At 35.4% G+C, this 15903-nt stretch overlaps 1 protein-coding gene across 1 annotated transcript in view; it reads right to left on the reverse strand.

Moving 5' to 3' along the window:
* Positions 1-6290, reverse strand: part of pippin — a 69376-nt gene extending 63086 nt beyond the window's left edge. The window contains exon 1 of the mRNA XM_067777500.1: positions 5721-6290. Within this exon, the coding sequence (XP_067633601.1) occupies positions 5721-5734 (14 nt within the window). The 5' untranslated portion in view covers positions 5735-6290. The remainder of the gene's footprint in view (positions 1-5720) is intronic.
* Positions 6291-15903: the final 9613 nt, after the last annotated feature.

Raw genomic sequence — 15903 nt, forward strand, 5'->3', positions numbered from 1 at the left:
CGTGAAAGAGGATCACCAGCGGGTAAGGGGCTGCTTCAAAGGGCTGTGTAGCGCAACCCTTTCAAGGGGTTGCCAGTGCAATATATAGCTTCTTCAGCCCAATTGCCAAAATCATCTACCCGTTTCGAGTAGTGTTTCTTTAGCAGCCGAAGCTCTTGCGAACCCCAAGTTCCTCATGGATCTAAGGGGTGGGAGGGTGGTATGGCCTAGAAGGGTTTATGTGGTCATACTAAATCGCTCCCGAGATGGTCGGGCTAGTACCTTAATGGTGCTTGTTACCAGAACGTACCGGATCTATATCCGGCAAAACACCATCAGCATCGATAACAATCCCTACAACAACAACGAGAAAGGGACTCAGGACCAAATTTTATATGACGCCGTGACAATGTGCTCCGCAATCGCTTCTATACACACTCAGTCAGCATTAAAAGATACCAAACAATTCAAAAAATCATCCAGTTATATTTTCACTCACTAAAGTCAAATGCACTTTTACTTTACAAAGGCAGTAATGGCGTGTACTGCCTTATACATAGTTTTCCCTAATCGACTAAGCCCCTCCGTAGCTCTCTCTCTATTTCTGATGGACTGGGCAATTTTGTATTAAAGGGCTATTGGTAACATTGAACAGGCAAGTCATGGAAATTTTTTAAAATTGAAAATAGTGTTTTTTTTTTTATATTGCTTCTTTTCGTTGACGTGGGAATCATCACATGTTTCCCTATCTGCGCTTCGAGGGCGATCTTAAGGCCACAACAGAGGTGGACGGTTGGCGCAAAGGTGCTCAAATGGCGGACGACGCGATACATGTGTACACAGATGGACCCAAATTAGTGGAAGGAGTAGGGTCTGCGGTATACTGCGCTGATTCGTAAATAAACAGATCCTACAGGCTGCCGGATTACTGTAGGGTTTTCCAAAAGGAAATAGTAGCCGTAACCAAAGCAGTAGAAACCCTGGAAGAAAATAGCCCAAGCTGCAATCGTGTTAACTTTTATATTGACAGTCAAGCAGCAATTAAGGCAATAATATCGCATACCACAGCATCTAATTGCGTGTTAGAGTGTAAGCAGTCCCTGGAGAGAATCAGGATAGGGAGAAGCATACATCTATATTGGGTCCCAGGGCATATGGGAATAGATGGGAATGAAAAAGCGGTTGAACTAGCTAAAAACGGCGCATCCCTTGAAGCTTGCTCCGTAGACGTGCCAATTAGACTGGGCGAAATTAAGCGAAGGCGAGAGGTGAACATGATCGACCAAGCAGGAAAGGCGTGGGTTCAAGCGCGGGGCTGTAAAGTGTGGAAGATTATGTGCAGGTCTTACAACCTTAGACTAACAAAGTTGCCTCTATCATAAAAAAGAGAGGACTGTATACTCATGACGGGTATTCTGACTGGACACTGCCTTCTGGCGTCACATGCCTGTAAATTAGGCTTGGTCAGTGATAGCAAATGTAGGAAGTGCGGGCTGGAGGAGGAAACGATCGAGCACGTTCTGTGCTCGTGCCCTGCGCTTGCCAGGCTAAGACTCCAGCTATTAGAAGTGATACAGCTGTCAGATCTAGAAGCAGCAAGTGGTTTAAATCCTAGGAAGCTTCTAGTATTTGCCAAGAGGACGGAGTTATTTTATAACATAGGTCCTGGTTTTTGATGGTGTTTTTCAGTTTGGTCGTTCAAACAAACTTCTGGTAACACTACGGACTTATTCAGTCTATGTGAGGTCCTCATGGACCGGCCAGTTCAACCTAACCTAACCTAGTTGATATGGAATATCCCACATGCATATTCTTTGCAAAAAAAAAAAAAACATCAGCGACCACGAAGTCAAATCTACAATTCACATTAGCAAACAGAAAAACAAGTCGAGTTTTGATAAAAAAAAAAATCCAAAATAGAAAATTTCTTCTAAATTTATTGCTATTTAAATTTGCCTGAGTTGGCTTCAGAGAAGAAAATACTAAAAAAAATTACCTGAGCTATAGATATTTATCAATACAAAAACCTGTTTGCAAAATAAGTAGACGCTTTTGCTTGTTCGTTTGGGTGCGATGCAGATAAAACTGATACAATCAATTTAGTTTTGGTACTTTTCAGCACAGAGTATACATATTTGCAATACAATACCAAATTTGGCAGCATTTTGGTCAAAGCATGCCACTGTAGGACGCACGCCGTGGTGTGTTAATAGCGTGCTCCGCCTACCACACTGAAGCAACTGGATTCCAGTTTCGCGAAAAAAAACATCAGAAATTTAGAAAAGGTTTGTTCAATTTGAAACAAGTTTTTCTAAGCCGGTTCGCTCCTCGACAATTATTTGACAAAAATTCAGAACGTGTTACTGCCATGAAGGGCTGCTCAGCGAAAATTCATCTGTCTGGCGACGTTCGTATTCGTCGTTTGAGGTGTAAAGTAATTCGACGAAAATTGAAAGAGAAAGGCGGCCTTAATTTCCTCGGAGGTATAGAGCGCCCCCTAAACTTATTTTGTTTTTATAGCACTGTACGACAAAGTTCTTGTAGGCGTAATAACTGTGAATTCCTATTATACAAAACCATAACTCAGCGGGTTAGGCGGCTTAGAATATACCCGTCGCAGCAATGCCTGTTGTAAGAGGCAGTTAAAATACCCATTGTTTAAGGGGTTGTGTAGCGCAATCCTTTCAAGGGGCTGACAGCGCAATTTTTAGCTGCGCCAACACAAGTGTCAACCTCACCTACTCTTGACGAATCCTGTTTCTTTAGCAGCTAGCAGCTGAGGCTCTGGCGACCCCCATATCCATGGAACTAGGGGATGGGGGATGAACGGCCTAGAAGCTTCAATGTGGTCATATTAAATCGTTACCGAAATGGTCGAGGTTGTACATTAATGGTGCTTGTTACAGGTACGTACCGGATATATATGCGGCAGAGGATTATCAGCATCGATAACACTCCACCAGAAACCTTTTGGAGAGTATCTTTATCGCTACAACAATAACAACAACACTAAAACCATAATTTCAGTTGCTAAGTACAACCAACGCCTTTCGCTAGTCCAATCTTGTTCAAACTGCATATTTCATAGGTCTTCCGTCAGACAAGTTTAATGACAATTGGAAGCCAGTTCAAAATGCTTTCCAAAGCCACCATGAGTCTGGTTTAACAAGTTCCGGTAGTATCAATGCAAGAAATGTAAAAAGTTTCTAAGCAAAAAGCCAAGAAATAAAAGTAAGAAAGGCTAAGTTCGGGTGTAACCGAACATTACATACTCAGCTGAGAGCTTTGGAGACAAAATAAGAGAAAATCACCATTTATGGAAGGTAATAAAGAGTATTTTAAAAGGGAGTGGGCTATAGTTCTATAGGTGAAGAAATCGCCATAAAGGTGGACCAGGGGTGACTCTAGAATATGTTTGTACGATATGGGTATCAAATTAAATGTATTAATGAGTGTTTTAAAAGGGAGTGAACTTCAGTTGTATATGTGAAGGCGTTTTCGAGATATCGGGCCAGGGTGGCCCAGAACATCATCTGTCGGGTACCGCTAATTTATTTATATATGTAATACCACGAACTGTATTCCTGTCATGATTCCAAGGGCTTTGGATTTCGCCCTGCAGAACTTTTTCATTTTCTTCTTCTTAATATGGTAGATGTCACCCCCATTTTACAAAGTTTCTAAAGTTATATTTTGCGTCACAAAAAACAATCCAATTACCATGTTTCATCCCTTTTTTCGGATTTGGTATAGAATTATGGCATTTTTTTCATTTACGAAATTTTCGATATCGAAAAAGTGGTCAAAGTCGTATTTCGCCCATTTTTAGTACCAAGATAAAGTGAGTTCAGATAAGTACGTGAACTAAGTTTAGTAAAGATACATCGATTTTTGGTCAAGTTATCGTGTTAACGGCCGAGGGGAAGGACAGGCGGTCGACTTTTTATAAATATGTATGAATTTCTTTTTTCGCCCAGATCATTTTGATATATAGAAGTCTATCTCGATTAGTTTATGCCGTTACAGGGTACCGTTATGCGAACAAATTAATATACTCTTTGAGCTCTGCTCAGCTGAGTATAAAAATTTTTATTTTCCGATAAATTGGTACATTTTGTTTGATTCTTTGATACAAAATCACAAAAACTTGTTTATCAACCCGAGTTGCAACCGCGCTCAGCTCAAATCCAGAAGTTAGACATTGAAAGTCGCCGCATGTCGCTAAATATAATTTGAATACATAAATATTCTAAGCTTGTTTGATTTTTAGCTCAAGCTCAGTTTAGTGTATCAGAACAGTTTTATAAATACCCAATGATAAATGAGACACTCATTCTTTTATACCTTTGATAAAAAGGAAAGGCAATATTAAGTTTGTCATGAATCTCAAAATTGTATGTCCTTGAAGGAGAAGAGATAGACCCAACAATAAGTATACCGAAATGATCAGGATGATGAGCTGAGTTGATTTAGCCATGTCCGTCTGTCTGCTCATCTGTCCGTCTGTTGGTTTGAACAAAAACTAGTCCCTCAATTTTTATACCCAGCTGTAATTGTATATATGATATTATAACATTGATTGAATAACGGTTGGTTGTACAGGTATAAAGGAATCGAGATAGATATGGACTTCCACATATCAAAATCATCAGTATCGCAAAAAAATTTTATTAAGCCATGTCCGCACGTCCGTCCGTCCGTCTGTTCCTCCGTCATGATAACTTGAGCAAATATTGAGATATCTTCACCAAATTCAGTATACGGGCTTATCTAGATCCATGGTAGATTGGTACTGCAAATGAACAAAATCGGACGATAACCACGCCCACTTTTTCGATATCGAAAATTTTGAAAAATATGAGATAAATCAAAAAAGAAAACCGCTAGCTACTGAAATTTGACAGGTGGATAGTTTTTATGACGCAAAACATAAATTCCACAAAAATTTTGGAATATGGGCGTGGCAGCAACCACATTTAGCAGAAGAAAATTTCTAAGTATAACAAGCCGTAAATCAAAAACCGTTAAAGATATTAAATTGAAATTTGACAGAGACACTATCCTAGCCAAATTATATAGACTAACTGAAGGTAATCAAAATCGGTTAAAAACCACGCCCATTTTTCCTAAAGTTCTAACCTTAACAAAGTTTACAATAACTATGGTATTTAACAACATTTGACTGATATTCTACCTCAGTAGTGGTATGGTTGAGCAAAGAACAAAACATGAACAAATTTTTAAAATTAGCGTGACCACAGAGTAATAAATTTATAACACTATTAACCACACAAAGCAAACAACAACAGCGCTTCAAGTGCGCAGTTGGGTATATAATGTTTGGTTTCATCCGAACTTAGACTTTCTTGTTAAGATATCTTGATGAAATTTGGTGAGCTGTTATATTTGGGTGTCCGATTGATCATTTGTGGAAACCGACCGGATCGGTTCATTATAGCAATGTATATCCCACATATAACTGAGTTTTCGTTAAAGAGTATTTTTTGCATTTATTCCACTTTTTAAGAGCTAGAAGCTAGAAATTTTTCAAGATGCTTATCTCCTCATACGTTATTGTCAGAAAAAATTGTGAAGATCGGTCGTATGCATAATATATGCATGTATATCTCATACTACTGATTGTTCGGATTTTATGAATTTTTGAAATTTCAACACGTTATTGTTCAACTCCCCCGTTCCGCCCTTACTTGTTTTTAATAACTTTTCAATTTAAAATTTACCTTTCAGTTGTCATGTCGCCGGCTTTTTTATAATTTGCACAATTTTAGAGAATTGTTGTTGCAGTGTTTGCGCAAATGCGATTGCAATCAGCGGTTGATAACGATTTATGATGTTTGAAGTGCAAGCGTTTATTGAAGTCGAGTAAATATTAAAATTTTGTTTTTGTGTATTTAGTTATCGTAATTATTTCCCGGTTGTTAAAATTTGTTTAATACAAACAATATTTTTTTGCAATTTTTTTGTGATTTTTCTTCGCACATAAACTTGGCAGTATGCGTTATTATTAATTAGATTTTTTTATTAAAAAGATAAACACTAAATTCTATAGGATTTTGTGGAGAATGCTTTCATAAATATTTTACTGCACTAAAATTCTGAGATTTTGAAAACTTTTTTTAGATTTTTTTTTATTGCAAAAATTTTGAAAACTTTTTTTTAGGTTTTTTTTGCAAAATTTTGGAAACTTTGTTTATGGTAATAAAATTTAAACAAATTGTTTTTCAACTTAAATAAAACTGCTTCTTTTTACACAACATTTCTAGTAGTCACTTTCGTACCAGCTCAACACGTTAAACAGTCGCGTACTGTTACAGATCAGTCAATGTTGCTGCTATTTATGACTGTGCTAGCACTATGCTGATAAGAACTACATATGTATGTATGCTCTATCATCTGCGCTCTCTCATTTAAGTTGGTCAATGCGTGTGACTCAGGGTTGATAAATGGATTTTTTCATTTTGTATCAGACGAGGAAAAAAATGTACCTAATCATCCAAAAATATACCAAAAGCCTTCGGATGTGAATTCGAACCAAACAAGAGCTATGTATATTCTGCGCTTTATTTTCTTATCCAAAACCTGTTTTAGTTAGGAAACTTTCAAACACAAATTAAAGGTAGTTAAACAGGGAAAAATGATTTATGAAGAAATACTTTTCCAGTAAAAATAATAAAAGAAGTTTACCGATTGACGCGTACAATTATGTACATTATACATATATAAAAACATTTCTTTATTGAGTACCAGTAAGGAACAAAAAACTAATATAAAAAAAAACAGCTGCATCGTATGCAAAAAAAAAAAAATCATAAAAACATTTTAGGTACAAAAGATTTAGATTTATGTATAAAAGTTGACAAATTGTCGCCTACATCTATACTAATAACTCATGTTTCAATCACTACGTTAACAGTTCTTCTTCTTTGAGTTCTTTAAATACCTGAGTTGACAAAAAGCTTTTTTTCGTATCTATATTATCACAACTACTGTTATTTGATTTCATCAAGTCTTTAATTTTTATTAAATTCGACACTGTGTTGATTTGAACTCTATTTATACACTTAGTTTTAATAAAATTTTGTATAGAAACTATCCTTTCTACGTTGGTGGATGAATGTGGAATCGACAATATGCCTTGAACTATTCTATAAATATTGGAAAACGTTTGCGCATTTAATTTAATTCTTTCCAAAAGCTGCACATATTTAAATTCTTGAATTTTTTAAGGCCCTCATGCTGAATTCGGAAACAAGTCTATAAATAAAGGCGCAATACTATTTGTTTCACCGCTTAAAATACTTTCTGGTGAAAGCTTTGCAGCCCACAACAAACTTTTATCATTCGAATTTACTTTCTTTAATAAAGTACTACAAAATTGTATATAACATTGTTTAGCACAGCGCTTAAATATGTGTACGTCATCTTTTTGGAAATGGTTGTTTGATAGAATAATATACACATTAACACCGCAGTAAACTTCATCTGGGGTTAAATGATTTTCGTCTGAATCAATATTTAATATCCAAATAGGACTGGAGTCTAAATAAGATTTTTTTATAAAATTTTTAATTTGGTAATAAGTAAATGTTTGCGAATACCTTCAGACTGCATTTCTATATTCACATTATTTATTTCATTTAAAATATAAGAAAGGAATGTAAAATATACTTTATAAATAAGACTTTGAAAATTTTCAGATATAGGATTAATATTTTGATTACTGCTTTTATTTTCAAATACGCAAAGATTAAAATAATAGTTGAGGCTATCCCATTGCTCAAGAATTCTATCTATGACAGCTTGTCTAGAAAGCCACCTTTTGGGAGCGTACTTTAGTATAACATGCATTTCTGTACCGAAATGTTCTTGAAAACTCTGAAGGTCTGTCCTCCTAAGGGGTCTGTTACAAAAATGATAGTTAACGTATTTCAAAAATGTATCTATTTTCTTGGGAAATACATCACAAGCGGCCATTGAGGCTAAATTTAAAATTTGACAAACACATCCATTAACATGCAGATTTCGAACAACTGCCTTCAGATTGCACTCCGCTTTTTGCTCCCATCATAACCGAGCAATTGTTGGCAGTGAAACCAATCATTTTGTCAATGGCCTTTCGTGCTACTATCGGTTAAAGGTATCGGCCCGTAATCATAGTCGAAATAAAATAGAGTTTTATTGGTTTAAACATGGTTCTAAACTAAATATCATTTTAAATTGTGCACTCAATTTTAAATTGACGGCTAATAAAAAACAGCGAATTTTTACAAAAGTTTGCTAATAACTTTTAAATAGAATTGAATGATAATCATCCGCCACCGGATTATGGTCAAAACGCGTTTTTAGGTACTCTTTTGACAATTTTTGTGTTATTGTAAAAGTTTTTTGTCAAGTAAAAAATTACCATTTTTATACGTGGAGTCAAGTAACCGCGGTTGTAAGGAACAGGGTGAACTTTTAAAATTTCTAAAAAATTTCTTCATAGCGCCAATCAATACCCCTTTTTCATGCGCATACCCTGCCCATGCTTATTTTAGCTGAAAACTGTGTTTAATATGTCTATGACATACCAAAATTTTAAATCCCATTTTTAATTTAGGCAAGATTTTAACTAAAGAGTATTTTAGTCAGCGACTATAATTATAGGCCATCTAACTAATCTACGGCTAATCTAAAAATCTATCAATGCACTTTTTATCAAAAATTCGAATCGAAACTGCCAAATTTTTTGATATACATACATCAGTCGTTTCATCTATTACACAGGTTAACAAAAAAAATTTTTTTGGTTTTGCCCTATATATCGGATTCTATGTTCAATTTTATAAAAAAAATGCGATTACGATCAAAAATATTTGGTTTTGTAGTAGTTATACCGATTTGAAAATTTTGCATTTTTGCACCAGGCTAATGTAGGTCCTTTCGCGCTATTTCGGTCGATAGAGGGCGGCGGGTAGCTACCTGATGCAGCGATGCATCGAAAAAAGATCTACTTAAAGCACAACGTACTCATCTTAAAAAAACAAAAAACAAAAAAATGTGGCTGAGAAACAATAAAAAGGAGATAAAAGGTCCCAGATACACATGATTTTAGGTAGATTTGGCAATTCGTTAAGTACATATTAAGGAACTCATCGAAAATTTTACTGACGGAGTGGCAGGCCTAGCAATAGAGCATGCCAGCTACCTGATAGCGTTTTTGTAAGTAACATTTTTTTTAAGAAGCTGTAGCTTCTTGGGTCAGTCGTTGTGGGCGACACTATGTTTTTGCATATTACAGAGGAATGATGTCTTCTAGAAGTTGTAAACGAGCGGCTAATTCGTTTTGCTATATATGTGGCGAATGTATTAAAAGAAGACAATAAAAGTTTGATTTAACTAAAACACAAGGATTTGCGAGACCTACCTAGCCTACTTCGCCTACTTCGCTCTAACTGTTAAAAACCAGGACAAAAAATGGGCTCCACATGTTTCATGTAACTCTTGCAGAAGCATTCTGGGGCGTAAGCATATTTTCTCTTTTTTATTGTACTAACTGTTTCATATATATATATATATATATATACATATATCTATATATATATAATTGCATAATAACTGAAATTTTTATGAAATGCTTTACGTTTTATTATAGTTTGGTACCAGGGTGAGAAAAGAGCCATGAAGTTCGCAGTGCCGAGGATTTGGATGGAACCGAGTAATCATGACACTGATTGCTATTCTTGTGTAGTGAAACCACTGAAAGGGCAACGTTTAAGGAAAACAATATATCCGGAACTACCATCGACATCCGCTCCAGTACCACATTCGGAACAAAATCCTGTACCTGATCCACCTGCGTTGGAAAAGCAACTATTCCCTCAAGGCAGCTTTCAAACACCGAGTTCATCTGCATCCGTACATTCCGAATTTGTTCTTCAATTTGAACCAGGAATACCACATCTCATCAACTCTGAAGATCTCAATGACTTAATAAGAGACTTAAATCTATCAAAAGATAAAGCAGAGTTATTAGTATCGCGGCTTAAACAACGAAATTTACTTACTTCTGTTGTTCGAATATCTCGGCAAAGAAAGCGTCATGAAGAATTTTCTTGTTTCTACAGTAAGGAAGATGGACTCTGTTTTTGCTATGACGTGAAAGGTTTATTTGAAGCAATTGGTATTCCTTGTAATACAAATGAATGGCGCCTCTTTATCGACAGCTCAACAAAAAGTCTAAAAGCAGTTCTACTACACAATGGGAACAAATTTCCATCTATTCCACTGGCACATTCCACACATCTCAAAGAAAATTATGACAGTATTAAAATGCTATTAACTGCAATCAAATATACGGAATACAAGTGGGAAGTTATTGGAGACTTCAAGATGGTTTGTTTTTTTTACTGGAGTGCAAGGTGGATATACCAAACACTCCTGTTATCTTTGCCTATGGGATAGCAGAAATGATACCGCCCACTATCGCCAAAAACATTGGCCTGAATGTACTGAGTATGGAGTGGGAAGATTTAATATTAAACATGAAGCAATTTTCGATCCTAAAAATATATTGATACCGCCATTGCATATTAAATTGGGCCTTATTAAACAATTTGTGAAGGCTCCTAATATTGAGTCTAAAGCTTTCAAATATTTGCAGACTTTTTTTCCAAAAGCTGTCAGAGGCGAAAATGAAAGCTGGAGTCTTTGTTGGCCCTCAAATAAAAAAATTATGAACTCCGATATTTTCCTGCACCTACTTATCAATGAGGAGAAACTAGCGTGGAACAGTTTTAAGGAAGTAGTTCATGGCTTTCTTGGAAATCATAGGGATGAAAATTATGATGAGCCGATAACTAGCATGATTACGAATTTTTCCGCCATCGGATGAAGAATGTCGCTAAAGATGCACATGTTACATTCACATCTGGATAAATTCAAAGATAATATGGGAGCTTATTCAGAAGAACACGGGGAGCGATTCCATCAAGATATAATGGAGTTTGAGAAACGCTACCAAGGCCAGTATATGGAAAGCATGATGTGGGACTATATTTGGACGTTAATAAGAGAAAATGTTACCGAATATGGCAGGAAAAGCAGGAAAACGCATTTTTAAACATTTAAACTGTATTCTAAAACTAAATTTATAAGAATAAATCTTAAATTGATTTTTACTATACTAGAATAAATCAAATCTATGTCAAATTTTGATGAATTTTCATGTTTTTCGTTTTTCTCATTTTTTTCGAACAAAACCAAATCAAAAACTTTTTTATGTTCATATTCTTATTTATGGGTGCAAAAGCAATAAAAAAATATACGCAAGACCCATGTACAAAAATGTTGTTGACCAGTGTGATTAGAGAGTAAGAATTCTTCTGACAAAATGAAATTATGGATTTATAATTTTCTGACCATGTTCTTTGTGTTATTATTTTCTGTGTTTTAATTCTATTGATGCAAAATTTGTTCACAATTTTAGAATTTGTTATGCTATTTTTCATAAGCATATTTAAATGATCCATAATTGCAAATGGCAAATTGTGCTCGGCAACAAAACAACTTTATCTATATATTTTCTTCGAAAAGTTTTAAATTTTTTTGTACATTCAGAGCTGCTTTGCAAATGACTTGAAGTGTAGGGCGGTGTTTTACAAAAATGTACCAAATATGTCAATGTAGTATCAACGTAATTTCGGGAAGCGAAATGTACCAAAAAAAAGTACAAATGTACCATGATTATCATCACTGGTGTGACTGAGAATTTGCCAATTTGTTTTATTTTTGTTTCATTTCTGAACGACGTTCAACTTTCCAATTTTGCAAAATTTCTCTTAAGACGCTCTAATAATCAGCTGTTCGTCTGTTTGTTTGCCATTTATATTTGTGTGCTTATAACTGTTTTCATAGTACATTTGTTCTCTTACTTTATAAAGGAAAGCTTCATAGCGGAACAATACAAGGTGGCAGCACGTTTTTATGCCACATACAAACATAAATAAATATTGCATGTACTTTGTTTTTGTAAATTGATATACTAATGTCAAAATCGCACAGCGTTGGAAGTTGGAGCGTCAAATCATATTAAAACAGTACTAATCAGCTGATTTACGGACGTCAACTGTTTCTGGTTCCGCGCCATGGAAAGTTTTAGCGTGGTTTGTGGCTCAACTGAGCGCGCACTATTTAAGTACAGGGTGTTTAGAAAATATGAGAAATAATGATTGTTGAAAGATCAATAGAGTAACTGAGCTCACTTGAGGCGAAAATTTGCAAAAATTAAAAATATTTCTACTGAGACTAGATTATATATATATATATATTTATTATTTTTTTTTTCAAAAAAACGCACTGTGAAACTAAAGGTATAAAATTGACTCTTATTTAAGTATTCCTAACTGTTATTATTTTAATTATTTGAAAATGGGTTTCCGTTTTCTTTGTCAATGATTAGAAACAAGATTTCTGAATTTTTACCAAATGACGTACTAAAAGTAGCAAATCAGCCGAAGAAAAAATATACAAATACAAGGCGCGATATACCTCTGAAGAGATCTAGGCCCAGCTTTTCTTCCAATTTGCGTCGAGCTCCTTTTAATTTTTACTAAAATTGGCGGCGGCGGGACCTGTCTTATGCCGACTTCGAACGACATTTGCAAGGCAGATGAGTTTTCACTGACCGGGAATTTAACCCAGCTTCTTCGGCATAGTAGGCGGAGCACGCTACCACCACGCCACGCAGCCGAAGAAGTGTTAATATTGAATCGGAAAACTTTTTCTTAAATACAAACCAAATCAGTTAAACAGGTGGTAGTTTACCAAAGAAGGATAGATACGTGTAAGCCTCATATGGGGTCGTTGCTCATAAACCAAGAATTCCAAAAGATCGAACTTATAAGCTGCGAGATGGTGGCCTATGTTGTTGACCTAGCATCATTAGAACACCCTGTGGGAGCTTAATCAGCTATACCTTGCGGTTATACTTGCTAAAAACCCCAATTAAATTGGGCTAGTTCTATTTACGAGGCAGTACAATATCGCTGTATTCAGATCACCTTCTAAAGGCGAAGTGTCGCTGATACTACCGGTTTAAGTACATTGGCATTGGTCTGACGAAAAGCACTAGCGGCTGCTTGTTATGTTAAAAAGCTGAAAAAGTCGTACAGCGAAAGGCTCTGTCTATTATCAGTGGGCATTTCCTATAATACCAGTTCTGGCTCTGAATGCAATGCTAAATATGCCCTGACAAAAACTTTCTTAGTACTGGAAAATTAGATTGATTGTTCCCCTACAAAACAGTTTAATATGCACGAGTCACAATTCATATATTCTAAAGGGACGAAAAGGTGGGAGGGGACTAATCGGCGTTAGGTGTTGTAGGGTATTAGTAATAGGTTAATTGTATTAATTTAATTTAACTTTGTAAATATATTACTTTGAATTTTTCAATTTTTCAATATGTATCAAAATGCTATTTATCAATGTTAAATTTTTTAGCATCAAAAATGTTCATTCTTGAAAAAGATTTGAAATAAACTTAAACCAAAATACGTTTTCTATAAAAAGAATTTTAATTGTAAACTACAACTGAGTTTGCAAACTACAACTATGTATTTACTATTATTAATAGCGAATTATTATCGTTAGTTTGCTATCATCTTTCTTTCGCTGATTCATCGGCGTCTTATCATTACTCCGTTGCTATCGGCAGTTTACACAAGTGTAATCGATTTTATATTAAAGTTTTATCGGTATCGGCTTCATAACAAACCGATGAGTCATCGTTGGCAAATCGATAGAACGCCAACAACAAATTGGTAATACTATAACAGCAAATGAACAACTCTTCGATAACAAACATATTGATTGCTTTTCGGTAAATAACCAATCAGTTTTCATTATTAAATCGATAACTTTTCAATAACAAAGTGAAAACTGTATGAAAGCAAATCGATAACTTTTCGACAATACGCTGAGAACAAATGATGACACGATATCAAATCGGTAAATTTTCGAAAAAATTTATAATAACAATGCGGTAATACGCTGATAATAAATTGAAGCATCCCGATAAAACTCGATAGTTTTCGATAACAAATCCTTAAATTTTTGATAAAATATCGACAGCTTTTTGATAAATGACTGATACTTACTTACAAGGCCGCTTCATTCTTGGATTAACTTGCGCAAATTAATTACACAAACTGAATTTTAATCGCTTTCCACCCGGCCCTTCCAAAAGAGTGCGTACGGATAAAATCACTTCCTTAGACGGAGCATCATCTTCCATAAAGCTCGTACAGATCGCCGCGTAGTGGTTCGCAAATCTTTCAATGAATTTATCTCCCGAACACTCCCAGATCCGCTTCATCTGATGTTGTCATGGTCCAGTCCATGCTTCTGCACCATACAGCAGGACGTGTAGACCATGATATTCGTATGCCGAGATAATACATACCTTTTCAATTGCCTACCTAGTTCAAAGTAGCGAGATTTCAAAACTGATGTTGTTCCTTGTGTTAATGCTGGCTCCCAAATAAACGAATATTATTTCGATGATATGGCTGCCAACAGTAGCGTGGTTGCCAAGGCGCATATACGCTGACTCTTTGCTCAATGGTAGCAGGTACTTCGTTTTGTCCTCATTCACCATCAAACCCATCTTTACGGCTTCTTTTTATACTCAGTTGAGCAGAGCTCACAGAGTATATTAAGTTTGATTGGATAACGGTTGGTTGTACAGGTATAAAGGAATCGAGATAGATATAGACTTCCATATATCAAAATCATCAGGATCGAAAAAAAAAAATTGATTGAGCCATGTCCGTCCGTCCGTCCATTAACACGATAACTTGAGTAAATCTTGAGGTATCTTGATGAAATTTGGTATGTAGGTTCCTGAGCACTCATCTCAGATCGCTATTTAAAATGAACGATATCGGACTATAACCACGCCCACTTTTTCGATATCGAAAATTTCGAAAAACCGAAAAAGTGCAATAATTCTACCAAAGACAGATAAAGCGATGAAATTTGGTAGGTGAGTTGAACCTATTACGCAGAATGGGACAATGGGCGTGGCACCGCCCAATTTTAAAAGAAGGTAATTTAAAATTTTTGCAAGCTGTAATTTGGCAGTCGTTGAAGATATCATGATGAAATTTGGCAGGAACGTTACTCCTATTACTATATATACGCCTAATAAAAATTAGCAAAATCGGAAAGGGACCACGCCCACTTTAAACAATTTTTTTTTTTAAGTAAAATTTTAACAAAAAATTTAATATCTTTACAGCATATAAGTAAATTATGTCAACATTCAACTCCAGTAATGATATGGTGTAACAAAATACAAAAATAAAAGAAAATTTCAAAATGGGCGTGGCTCCGCCCTTTTTCATTTAATTTGTCTAGGATACTTTTAATGCCATAAGTCGAACAAAAATTTACCAATCCTTTTGAAATTTGGTAGGGGCATAGATTTTATGACGTTAACTGTTTTCTGTGAAAATAGGCGAAATCGGTTGAAGCCACGCCCAGTTTTTATACACAGTCGCCCGTCTGTCCTTCCGCATGGCCGTTAACACGATAACCTCATTAAAAATCGACATATCTTTACTGAACTTAGTTCACGTACATATCTGAACGCACTTTATCTTGGTATAAAAAATGAACGAAATCCGACTATAACCACGCCCACTTTTTCGATATCGAAAATTACGAAAAATGAAAAAAATGCAATAATTCTATATCAAATACGAAAAAAGGGATGAAACATGGTAATTGGATTTGTTTATTGACGCGAAATATAACTTTAGAAAAAACTTTGTAAATGGTTCTGACACCTACCATATTAAGTAGAAGAAAATGAAAAAGTTCTGCAGGGCGAAATAAAAAACCCTTAAAATTTTGGCAGGT

This window comes from Eurosta solidaginis, chromosome 3 (genome assembly GCF_040869045.1).
Source record: "Eurosta solidaginis isolate ZX-2024a chromosome 3, ASM4086904v1, whole genome shotgun sequence".
Lineage (NCBI taxonomy): Eukaryota > Metazoa > Arthropoda > Insecta > Diptera > Tephritidae > Eurosta > Eurosta solidaginis.